Consider the following 12,163-nt stretch of genomic DNA (forward strand, 5'->3'; position numbering starts at 1 on the left):
CAGAACCCAGTGGGAAGACATCGATTAGACCCAGCTAATCATTCCAGCCATTTGCCCCTTATAAAATGGAAATCAGTATGTTTTGCTCCTGAGAGATCAAGTGATATTTCACAAAGCCGAAGCAGAAACTACTCAGAGCAGTTTTAGACTTGGAATTCCTGCTTCCGAAGACCCCACCTGGTCTCCTTTCCCTCGGCCATGCAGGCTTCCTGCTTCCCTGGCGTTAAACACAGATCTGGGGAAGCCTGGGGCTTGCTGGGGGAGCCGGCTCCATTTTTAGCTGATGTTCAGGATTGCCTAGTTACAGGGAAATTTGACTTGGAGGGTACATCCTGGTTAGCATTTGGAAATAAAAGTCAAAGAGGGTGCTGGAGGCAAAGTCGTTGGGGCTTGGGGACAGCCGAGAAAAGCGAACACTACCACGTCCTTACTGTAAGAATTTCTAGGCTATCAGCAGAGGGCAAACCATTCTTTTTTTTAAAAAGATTTTATTTATTCATTTGAGAGAGAGAGAGACAGAGAGAGCGCACAAGCAGGGGGAGAGGCAGAGGGAGAGAGAGAAGCAGGCTCCCCACTGAGCCAGCTGGGAGCCGGAAGTGGGGCTCGATCCCAGGACCCGGAGATCACGACCTGAGCCGAAGGCAGATGCCCAATCATCTGAGCCACACAGGCGCCTCAAACCATTCTTTTAAATTTAGATGCCATTGAGGAATAAAGGAAAACATGGCTGCTTGGTGCAAAGTATAATTCTGCTTCCAAAACCCTAAAGTGAGCCTTTGTCGGCCCAGATGTGGCCCAATTATTTTTAGAGTGAGGGAGACCTCAGGGCTCTAACTCCCAAATGCGTTTAACATGCGGTAAAAGTTAAGCGCCATCCCCCCCTCCCCGTTCCCTCTGCTTTTAAAAATCAGTATCAATGTTACAGCTCCACACTCAGAAATCCCCCCTTCATTTATGACGGGCACCCCTAAAGCCAAATAAACACCTCTCTTCTCCATTTCAGTTTAAACTCAAGTTTTTCTTTTAAGACTTTCCCCCTTCAGAACATACTATTGTCTTCAAAACCCTTTTTAATTCTTCTTACGGGCTTTCATTTTGAAAGCCGTTTTCTCAGCCTTTGTGTCCTGTTTGCGGGAGTTTTAGCCACTCTCCATCCCAAAGAGTGACCTTGAGTAAGTCACTTAACTTTGCAGCATCTCAGTTTCTCCGTGATTTATCCGTCCGATAGATCCCGACAAGGGGAAACACCGAGTCAATGATGCACCCATTTACGTGTGGGTGTCTGTTGCCAATTTTCCTCTTGTAGAAGTGGTACCTACTAACATACGCCCCAACAAAATTAATCATTAAAACATTTTTTATTATTTTGAAGAGATCTTTAAACAACCGTGTTCCAGAGAAATCATTGCCTTTTCCCATTTCTATGTTCTGTTAAGCTTTGGAACCTGTGTGTTGTAACCCTTTTAGGGCTTTGGAAATTTGTGCAGAATCCTCTGTGGGGAAAGAGCAATCCTCCATGGGGGCCAGCAGGGGGCGCCCGCTCCCTTCTCGAGTGGAATTCAGCTCGGCGATTGCCCCGCGCCGAGCCCTCCAGCAGCAGCGCAACTGAGCCTGCGCAGAGTCAACCCTTCCCCCCGCCCCCCTACTTCCTCCAAGTTCCGTGGGAAAGTTTGGGGGAAAGTCCTCTCCCAGCCCTTTCGCCAGGCTTGTCTGTGGCAGCGTCCTCTTCGTCGAGGACACTGCTTAAATTAAAAATAAAAATGTCATTTAATTTCACATCTGATTTCTCCCTGTAAACATTCCCCTGGGTGGTAGCTCACACCAGGGCCCCCTCTCAGTCCCTGTGATACTACCCCTGGGGGAGTTGTCACAACAGGCTGGTAAGGGAATATTTGGGGCATGAGATAATATTCAGATAAAGGTCTCTGGTGGTTTTTCCTGCAGGGGTATCTAAAGGTGAGCCTGCAACAGAAGCCTGTTTAAGCTTCTGTGCTGGATTCCTTCCTCTGCTGGAGATGCAGGCCCCAGCCCCCTAACCCTGCAACTCAGGGCTGGGACGAGGGCGAGGGAGGGGCATGGGCCTTGGGCACATCGGTAATCAAGATAAACAATAATTTAATGCTATGTTCTTAAAAAACAAAACCCACATGAATGCACAAACATCCATGATGAACAGAACATCAGCATTTTATTTTTATTTTTTAAAAGATTTTATTTATTTGAGAGAGAGAGCACAGCTGGGGGCAGAGGGAGAGGGCGAAGCAGAATCCCCGCCGAGCAGGGAGTCTGACTCAGGGCTCGATCCCAAGACCCCGAGATCGTGACCTGAGCTGAAGGCAGACGCTTAACTGATTGAGCCACCCAGGCGCCCCTTTTCTATTTTTTAAATAGGTAATACCTTTATTTTTAAAAGTAAGCTCTATGCCCAACATGGGGATCGAACTCACGACCCTGAGATCAGGAGTTGCTTCCTCCACCGAATGAGCCACCCAGGTGCCCCCAAACATTAGCATTTTAAATAAAGATCTGACCCTGCACCTCCAAGCGCCTATGACGTCACCCTTGGCCAAGTCCTGTTGGACCCCGTCTTTACTTTCAATGTGGATACCTGTCCATTATGATTGAATCTCATTCTTCCCTTCCTTTGCTCCCCTTTCCCAACCTCACCCCTCCACCCACCCTACGGTCGGCAATAGGATGATGGAGGGGAAATTTGGGACTTTGGGAGAGGGCCCAGGCGTTGACTGGAGGAATTTATTGTTAAACACCGGGGAATGTTGCCGAAACCAATTGTGATGAGTTGCTATAAATACTGTCACTATTTGGGCTGGAGGAGAGACGGCTGTGATGGAAGGAGCAAACACTGGCCATGTGTGCAGTGCAAGCCAGAGACGGTTCTGCACGATTCTGTATGCTTGGCTCTTCAATCATCCCAACTGTCGTTTGTGCGGACCTCCCTCTTTGACACCACCTCTCAAGTGTGTCCGCCTCCAAGCCTCCCTATGTCCTGCTGTCCTGACACCATGGCTTCTCCCCTTCCCTTCGTTCAATCCTTCAAGCCTGATGGCCCTCCACCTCCAAGAAGTCTCCCCAGACCACCAGCCTTTCCTTGAAGCCATTGCTGAAGAACTAGATCACATGAGCTAAAAGGTTGATGGGCCTCTCCAGGCTGATGGGCCTCTCAGTTGGGGGTGGGGGTGATCTTGCTCCCACAGGACATTTGGTAATATCTTGGGACATTTCGGCTGTCCCACTGGGGCAGGGCTTCTAAAATCTAGTGGTAGAAGGGAGAGGGCTGAGGTGCTGCTAAACATCGTATGTGGCCCCAGGCAGCCCCCACAGCACAAAGAGCTGTGTGGCCCAAAATGTCCGCTGTGCCAAGAAACCCGGAATCAAAACTTGCTAAGGTTTTACCTCGGGTTTGGTGAGAAGTCTCTCAGGAATCAGGTTTGCATTTCACCACTGGGCTTTCATGTTTTCGTCCAAGGAGCGATGGATGTTTGGAATTTGAGTCCCTTGGAGTGAGGGTTGGGCAAGGTAATGGGAGCTGGGGTTGGAGGACACTGTTTCCCTGCCTGAGCTTGGAACTAAGTGGGGCAGTCAGGAGTTAGCAGATGGAGGCCACATGTCACCTTCATGACTGAGGAAGGCTTGGTGGGTGATGTCACTTCGATGTGTGGCATCAACAGGCTTCTTAATTCTGAACCCCAGAATCAGGCCAACTTACCCACAAGGCCCAGGCAGTTCAGGCCATGCCCTCCACTGAGGCAGAGCGTCTAGCGCTAAGTTGACCTCATGGCTGAGAGAAGACCGGTCTGTGGACAAAGTGGGAATGGGGGAAGGCAGCGAGCTCTATGGGCTCAATTCTTGTTTTGAAACCAATCAGTCAGGTCACTTTTCTTCCACAGAGAGGAGTAAAGAGTGGGCAACAGGCCAGGGGCGTAGGGAGCTATCCTCAGTGGAACCCTGGTGGGTCAGTCAGGAGGGGAGGGGTTCTGCTGTGTAACAAACATCCCCTTACGCTCCGTGGCTCAACCACCGAGGCTGAGTTCTCACTCATACTGCGTGTTTCATGCAGATGAGGTAGGGGCTCTGCTCTTCTAGGAACTCGGGGGTCCAGGCTGATGGGCCACCACATCTTAATGACACCACCTTCTCGACACAAGCCTTCAGGGTTTGCTATAGCAGAGGAAGAGAGAATTGCTTCTGCCTCGAAGCAAGTCCAAGTCCCCCGGCATTGGCCAAAGGAGTCGAGAGGACCACTCTCAGCCTCCACAGCACGAGGAAGTTCAGTCCCCGCTTCCCAGAAGGACAGGAGGCCTGGAACTGTTGCTGGACCGCAGAAATGTCCTTACAGGAGAGCGAGGATAAGGAATGGCCCGCCCCTCCCCTCCCCTCACCCCGTCAGCACCGGGCAAAGGTACTTCCATTCGAAAGACAGGGTGTTTGGGACGCCTGGGTGGCTCAGTCGCTTAAGCATCCGACTCTTAGTTTCAGCTCAGGTCGTGATCTTAGGGCCATGAGATCCAGCCCCGAGTCAGGCTCTGTGCTTAGCGCAGAGTCTGCTTGAGACGCTCTCTCCCTCTCCCTCTACCCCACCCCCCTCCTCCCCCCTCAAATAAATAAATCTTTTTTTTTTAAGATTTTATTTATTTATTTGACAGAGAGACAGTGAGAGCAGGAACACAAGCAGGGGGAGTGGGAGAGGGAGAAGCAGGCTTCCCACAGAGCAGGGAGCCCGATGCGGGGCTCAATCTCAGGACCCTGGGACCATGACCTGAGCCGAAGGCAGATGCTTAATGACTGAGCCACCCAGGCACCCTAAATAAATAAATCTTAAAAAAACCCAAACACAAGGTGTTCTTAGGAAGCACTTTCTGGGGAGCCATGGTACAGGTGGAGAGGGCTGGACAGAGTAGGGGACCTGGTGCCTCATCCAGACTCCTCATCAGTGTTGTCACCTCGTGTGACGGGGCCAAGCATTCTGGGTCTCAGGTCTTCCATCTACCAACTGAGCAGCTTGCACGCGATGACCTCTTCCATGTCCTGTGAACGGTCCGAGAGCACAGTGTCTCACTGTCCTCTGCGCCTGCGCCTTGCACAATACCTGACCTGTATAAAGCCTGTAGTAAGTGCAGTCAAAGCAGTGGGCAATTCAGCCGCTCTGATTCTTAGATTGGGGAGGTCAGATTCGGGGTGCTCCCCAGCCTGCCTGTATCACACCTAATCTATCAGGGATTTTTAACTTATCTGAGGTCGTCTCCGTGCCTGCTGCCCCCTCCTGCTCAGCCCCCAGAAGCAGAGCTGTCGGGTCATCCGCTGATCACAGATGCGTGCGGGAACGCAGCCAAGACCTGTGGAAGAACCATCAGCAGAACCCAGCCCGTGGGGTTGACCACAGAGCTGTGAGCTAAGGTGGTTCTAACTCTCTAAGTTTGGGGGCGGTTTGTTTTGCAGCAACAGATAGCTGATAACAACCCCAGGCCATCATCCATATCCCACATATTCTCATGGAGTGATTGTTCTAAACTGTGGGTCTGAACTTGACACTCCCCTGTTTAGAGTCTCTGTGGACTCTTGTGGCCTATAGGGAACACCGACCTCCAAGCCTTGTGATAATTCTTCCAGCCCTTGATCTCACTGGGTCACATCTTGGGTGAGGCAAAGACTGTGGGTGGTTAACACCCTCATTGTCCTATTTAACTTCAAGACCCAGCTTGGGGTCACATCCTCTGTTACTCCCTTGTTTCTTGAACTCCTTCCAGGCAGACTCTATCACCCCGGGATCACACATCTCATACTGAGAAATGACTTCTTTTCCTATTGGCCCCCCTGCTTGCAGTGAGCTTCTCAAGGGTGGGTGTGCCTTGGGAACAGGGAACCCACCGTAAGCCAGCTCTGCCTATCAGAAAGTTCTTTCCTCAAAGTAAGCTGGAACGTGTTTCTCAGGATTTTTTCCCCTTTGGTCCTGCTGGGGTCACACTAAATACATTTTTTTCCCCTTTCTCCATAGGTCTTTGCTTCTTCAGGAAAGCCCTCTCAGGCTCTCACTGTGTCATGAAGCTTATGAATATTGAGTCCCTTTGCCAGTCTGATCCCTTTCTTCTGAATGAGCCAAGAGCTGGAACACAATACTCTTCATGTACCCTGTCCAATGCTGAGCTAAATGGGCTATCACCTCCCACATTTTAGATGCTATACTCCTATTAATATAGCCCAAGAGCCAGCAGCTTTTTCAGCAACCACTGAGCTCCCTGTCAAGGAAAAGCCTGAAGTATCTTCCCCTCATACTTGCTGAGCCCCAGCTCACCCTTCTAATACCCTTCTGTCTCCTGAAGCTCCTGAAAAGTGGGCCTGTCTTCCTGCTCATTATCTTAAATCCAGTGCCAGGCACTGGGAGTCTGCCACCAGGAAGGCAACTCCAGTGGTGGGATCCCTGGCACTCAGGCTTGTCCTCTGACCTCACAGTCTGGTAGGCATCCCTGGGTCTGGACAGAGCCCTGCCCCAGGAGTCCAGCTCATTGGGTAACCTCGGGAAAGTCTCTACCTATGCCTGGGCCTCAGCTTCCTTAACTGTAAAATGGAGGGGTTCAACTCGATGATATATATGAGATATATATATATATATATATATATATACTTTTTTATTAGATTCACAGAGAGATCCTTTGTACTCTTTACTGAGTTTCCCCTGTGACGACATCATGTGTAAGTATGGTGCAATGTCACAACCAGGAACATTTTCAGATTCTAGCCAGATTGGGCCAGTTTGACACACACTCATTTTAATTTAGTTTAAAGCCTTTTCTAGCACGTAGGAGAAAACTTCCTGCTTGCTCCTCATCAAGCTCGTGATTCATCTCCGGAGGACAAGAACCTGCCTGTGTCCATTGCAACACCCAGGAGTCTCCCCGGGCTGGGATTCGGGAGTGTGTAGCGCTATTCAGAGCCCACGATGGATGGGGTCATGGCTAGGGTGGGGGAGTGGGGAGGGCGGCTGTGGACTGACATAACAGGCCCGCAGCTGGGACTGGGTTGGAAAAGAAGCTCCATGTCTCTCCTTTGGCCCTTCTCAGACAGAAAGTGGGAGCCCACCTGGGTGCTGGAGCCAGGGCTGCTAGACCATGGGCTCACTCATCCCTCCATGGCAGGTGTTAGCCCTACAAGGTGAGGCTTGGGGCTGGACCCACGTGTGAAATCCTCCAGGTTGAGCACATCTCCCAGATCCGTGCAAATTCAAAAATTTAATCTCTCCCGCAGCACTGATCCTTTTAACCAAGGCAGGAATTTCTCCCTCTGCAGAAGAATACTTGACCTTGTCAGTGGAAGGACAACAGAGCCCTCACTGTGGGCTGCCGGCTTCTCTCCCCGCAGGGCGGCAGGCCGGGCTTCGGTGTCGGTTACACCCGTTCCAGAAATCAGGTGTCGGGCTCAGCGAGACCACGCGGACAGCCTACCGCCGGATAAGGCGTGTGAGCCCGCGTGCTCTAGATGGTGGGATCGTCTTTTGCAACCCCTAGAGAGCATTTTTTATAAGCCACAGCTTGAGTGCAGGGGGCTGAGAAAGCAGCAAGGGGGACATTTTCGGGTCAGTTTGGTCTGAGCAGAGGAGAGACTGGGCATTATCTTTCCTTTCCGACGCTCTACTTCTGCCCGATATTCCTGTCCTGGCCGCTCCGTACAGGACTTTGCTCCCGGGATTCCTGCCCCGGCGTTGGTGTTGGGAAACAAGCGAGCTGGTGCCTCTAGCCTCTGCTCCGTGGGAGGGGGCTGTAGCCGCTGGAGGGGGGCCCTGCTCTCAGCGCCAGAGAACTGGTGTCCTAGGGGGGTACCCAGAAGTCAGCGCCACCAGGGGGCCCCTCCTGGGCTCCCAGCGCCCACGGCAGTGTCTGGCATGGACTAGAAGCTCCATAAACATCTGCCTAAGGAAGGAATGCAGGCTCCGTGTTGCTAGATCCGATGATGCTCAAGGGAAGCCTGAAATCAGGATTCTTAGGTGGAATTTAAATATTGGTCACCAGCTCAAAAATAGTTTTTTTTTTTTTTAAAGATTTTATTTATTTATTTGACAGAGAGATAGACAGAAGAGCACAAGCAGAGGGAGTGGCAGAGGGAGAGGGAGAAGCAGGCTCTGCACTGAGCAGGGAACCCGATGCGGGACTCGATCCCAGGACCCTGAGATCATGACCTGAGCCGAAGGCAGACGCTTAACCATCTGAGTCACCCAGGCGCCCATCAAAAATAGTTTTTTAAACACTGTGCGATCTAAATTAAACACATGGGCCAGCTGGAGCCTAGCTTGTTGACTTAAATCCCTGCTCTCCGGGGGCTGGGGCACTGACCGCAGGGTGGCCCCGGCCCTTCTGCGAGGGTCTGGCGGCCCAGCCCCCGCCGGCCTCTTAGATCCCATCGGTAGGCTCCAGGAACACTGGCTTCCTTGCCCTTTCTCGAATGCACCTGCCTGCCTGCCTGCAGGGACCCTATGGGCTGTCCATCCCCCGCCTCTCCATTCCTTGACTGCCTGGTCACCAATGACCTTCTCCTTCCCTCGATTCCAGCTGCCCGATGCCACGGCCACACGGGGGATGGAATATTCCGTGCAAACACTCTTACTCCGTGGCCTCAACCTCCTATTCTTGTGCTCTGGCACCTAGGTGCTCCCACTGCCCCTGCTCTGTAACCGCATCCCTGTCACTCTGTCTCCCTCACCTCCTAAGTTCATTCCTTCTCTAATTCAGCCAGTTTCCATAGTCGGACCAGTACTCCCAACACCCTTAAATGATGGCCGTCCTCTGGCAAAACCCCAGCCCTGGAGATACCCAACTGCCTGCTTGTTTGGGGCCCCGATGAGCATGGCTAGAGTAATTCACACAACAGATTAATGCCTTCTAGCTTCAGCCGGGCCCTCCCTGCTTCCCTCCCTGCCCTTGCTCGTCTTGTCCTCCTCAAGCCTCAAACCCTCTGTGACTGCCTTGTACCTCACCTTCCTTCATCCTTCTCCCTCCCAGCCTATAAACCCACCCGCCTCTGGGTGGAGCGTGTTTCTTCTTTCTGGAACGCACCTTTTTCCTCTTTGGTTCGGACAACTGCTTGTTCTTTGGATTCAGCTTATAGGTCCTGTCTCTTCCTCCGGGAAACCCTCCAGACCCCTCCCCTCGAGTCGCCCATCCTGGGCGCCCTTCTCTGTGCTCAGAACACCTCTTCTCACGTGATGGGGGCAGTTACCCTGCTCTCTGAGTCTCTCCGAGCTCCTTGAAGGCAGATTTTCCAGGTTCACCACTGGGTCCCCCGTGGCAAGAAGAATACCGAAGCATTAACAGTTTCATAAATACTCTTTCCTGCGTAGTGCCCGTGTTCCACCTGCATGTCCTGGTTATGCCTCTGCCAGGTCTCCCTCCCCTCCCTCCACGCATCCAGATTCTGCCCTTCCTGAAACTCAGCTCTCCGTTGACTCGCTTCAGCATGCCTCTCCTGACAGCCCTTTTCCCTCTGAACACTCACGGTGCTGGATACGGGGCGTGCTTCTGCGATTTCTTGTTTTCTTTTTTTTTTTATATTCTAATGATTTATGCAAGTTCCTCGTGGATGGGATCCCTAGCTCTATCATCTCTGTATGCCTAGCTGTTAGCCTAGAACCTTTTGGATGGGCACGTGGCAACGTGCGCAGAGACCCTTACTGGACGTTTCCCGTGGCTGCTGGAACAAATTAGCCCAAACTCGGTGACTTAAAACAACACGACTTTATTGTCTACTCTTTCTGGAGGCCAGACCTCTGAAGTCCGCCTCAGTGGGCTCAAGTCCAAATGTCTGCAGGGCTGGCTTCCTCTGGAGGCTTGAGGGGAGAGAATCCGTCTCTGTCCCTTTTCCAGCCCCTAGGGGGCGCCAGCAGCCCCTGGCTCCGGGCTCCCAGATTCAGTCCTGCTTCTGCTCTCCCATGGCCTTCTCTGGCCGCTTCTCTTTTATCAGGACCTTTGTGATGACACTGGACCCACTCAGATAATCCAGGATCATCTCCCCATCCCGAGACCCTTAGCTTGATCACATCTGCAAAGTCCTCGTACCATAAAAACACCCAACAGTTTCCAGGGACGAGGTCCTGGCCATCTGGGGGGTGGGGGCGGGTGGGGAGCTCATTCTGGAGCCCACTCCAACAGCATCTATTATGTCTGGAATCACTGATGAGGAAGCCAAGCTTCGTGACTCCCTACTGTGTTACCTCTGCCAGAAATGTTGGAGAACGTCTGTCCTGTGGGGCAAGGACCCTGGAGGAGGACTTCGGGGGGTGCATTGCTGACAAAGTTCCCAGGCCTTGGTCCTGAAAAGCCGGCCCACGAAGACGTAAATCACCGGGTTCAGGCAGCTGTTGATGAAAGCGAAGAAGTTGGCATACTGCAGCCCCAGGTCGATGAAATCCTCCCAGAAGCAGCCTCGCACGGCCCGCACCTCGTACAGGAATTCCAGGAAGGCGAAGAAGTGGTAGGGGGTCCTGCACACCAGGAAGGCGGCCACGAGCGCGAGGATGAGCGCCGCGGCCTTGCGGACCCCGGGCCGCCCGCGCAGCGAGGCCAGGATGTGGCCGTTGAAGAAGACGAGGGCGGCCAGCGGCAGCAGGAAGCCCAGCACGTTCAACTCCACCATCCTCAGCCAGGGCCAGGCGGCGCCGGGCTGCAGCAGCACGCAGGCGCAGGAGTTGTGGCGCGGCGGCAAGGCCACGGTGGAGCGGAACAAGAACGTGGGGACGCTCAGGGCGCTGCCCAGCGTCCAGATGAGCAGGCAGGTGGCCTGGGCCCGCAGCCGCCGCCGCCGCCGCTGGCTGGCCACCGGGTGCACCAGCGCGCGGTAGCGGTCCCGGCTGATGGCCACCACCAGGAAGATGCTGACGAACAGATTGGCCTTGATGACTCCATTGACCAGGCGGCACAGAGGGCCTCCGAAGGCCCAGCGGAACCGGTTGGCGATGTTCTCCGCCCAGAAGGGCAGGCCCGAGACCAACACCAGGTCGGAGGCGGCCAGGTTGGCCGGGTAGATTTCCGCCACGCTCAGGGGCCGCCGGGGGAGGAGGAGGACCGACAGCACGAAGAGGTTTCCCAGCAGGCCGCCGACGCAGATGACGATGATGAAGGTCGGTAACACCCCGTGCAGCACGGCCCAGGCCTCTTGAGCGCCGTCACAGGACGTGGCATTGGGGGGCGAGAGCTGCCTCCGGTTCAGCGGCAGGAACTGCAGGAGGGTCCGGGCCGCCATCCACAGGGACCTGCACTGAACGGACGCAGCGTCAGGTGGGCGACAGCCCACCGAAACCCGCCGGCCGCATCCAGCCCGCCCCGCGGGTTTGGAAAATCAAGTTTTCTTGGCACACGGCCACACCTGTTCATCTACGTATTGGCCGAGGCTGCTTTTGTGTGGCAGCGACAAAGGCTGCGTGGCTTGCAAAGCTGCCAGTATTTGCCGTCTGGTCCCCTTGAGGAAAGGTTGGCCGACCCCTGGTATACAGGAAGGGACTAGGGCTTTGAAAACCGGGTCCGAACCCTGGCACAACCACTTGGTGTGGGCCACTGAGACCCACTGACTTTTATTTTCCTTTTTGGAAGTCGGAGCTAATCGTATCCCTCTAGTGGGATTGTGGCCAGGACTGGCCATAGGATCTATGGAGCGCTGGCGTGGTTGCCTGGTCCAGAGGAAGCGCTCAAGGGAAGGGGCTGATTAGCCTTATTTTTTTTTTTTATTTTTTTAAGATTTTATTTATTTAAGAGAGAGAGAGCATGAGAAGGGGGAGGGTCAGAGGGAGAAGCAGACTCCCTGCCGAGCAGGGAGCCCGATGCAGGACTCGATCCCGGGTCTCCAGGATCATGACCTGAGCCGAAGGCAGTCGCCCAACCGACTGAGCCACCCAGGCGCCCCTGATTAGTCTTATTAACAACCACATTATTGGGGTGCCTGCATGGCTCAGTCCGTTAAGCGTCTGCCTTCAGCTCAGGTCATGATCTCAGGGTCCTGGGATCGAGCCCCGCATCGGGCTCCCTGCTCAGCGGGAAGCCTGCTTCTCCCTCTCCCTCTCCCCCTGCTTGTGTTCCCTCTCTCGCCCTCTCTCTCTCTCTCTCAGGCACATGTGTGTGCAAATAAATAAATAAAATCTTAAAAACCAGCCGCATTATTATTGCTA

At 53.5% G+C, this 12,163-nt stretch overlaps 1 protein-coding gene across 1 annotated transcript; it reads right to left on the bottom strand.

The window, feature by feature from the left end:
- Positions 1-8,033: 8,033 nt before the first annotated feature.
- Positions 8,034-11,831, bottom strand: BDKRB1 (bradykinin receptor B1). The gene has a single exon (XM_006751094.2). The coding sequence runs from the start codon at positions 11,242-11,244 to the stop codon at positions 10,213-10,215; it is 1,032 nt and encodes a 343-aa protein (XP_006751157.2). The 5' UTR covers positions 11,245-11,831; the 3' UTR covers positions 8,034-10,212.
- Between the last annotated feature and the right edge of the window lie 332 nt (positions 11,832-12,163).

The sequence above is a fragment of the Leptonychotes weddellii genome, chromosome 9 (assembly GCF_054177405.1).
Source record: "Leptonychotes weddellii isolate Sample4059 chromosome 9, ASM5417740v2, whole genome shotgun sequence".
NCBI lineage: Eukaryota > Metazoa > Chordata > Mammalia > Carnivora > Phocidae > Leptonychotes > Leptonychotes weddellii.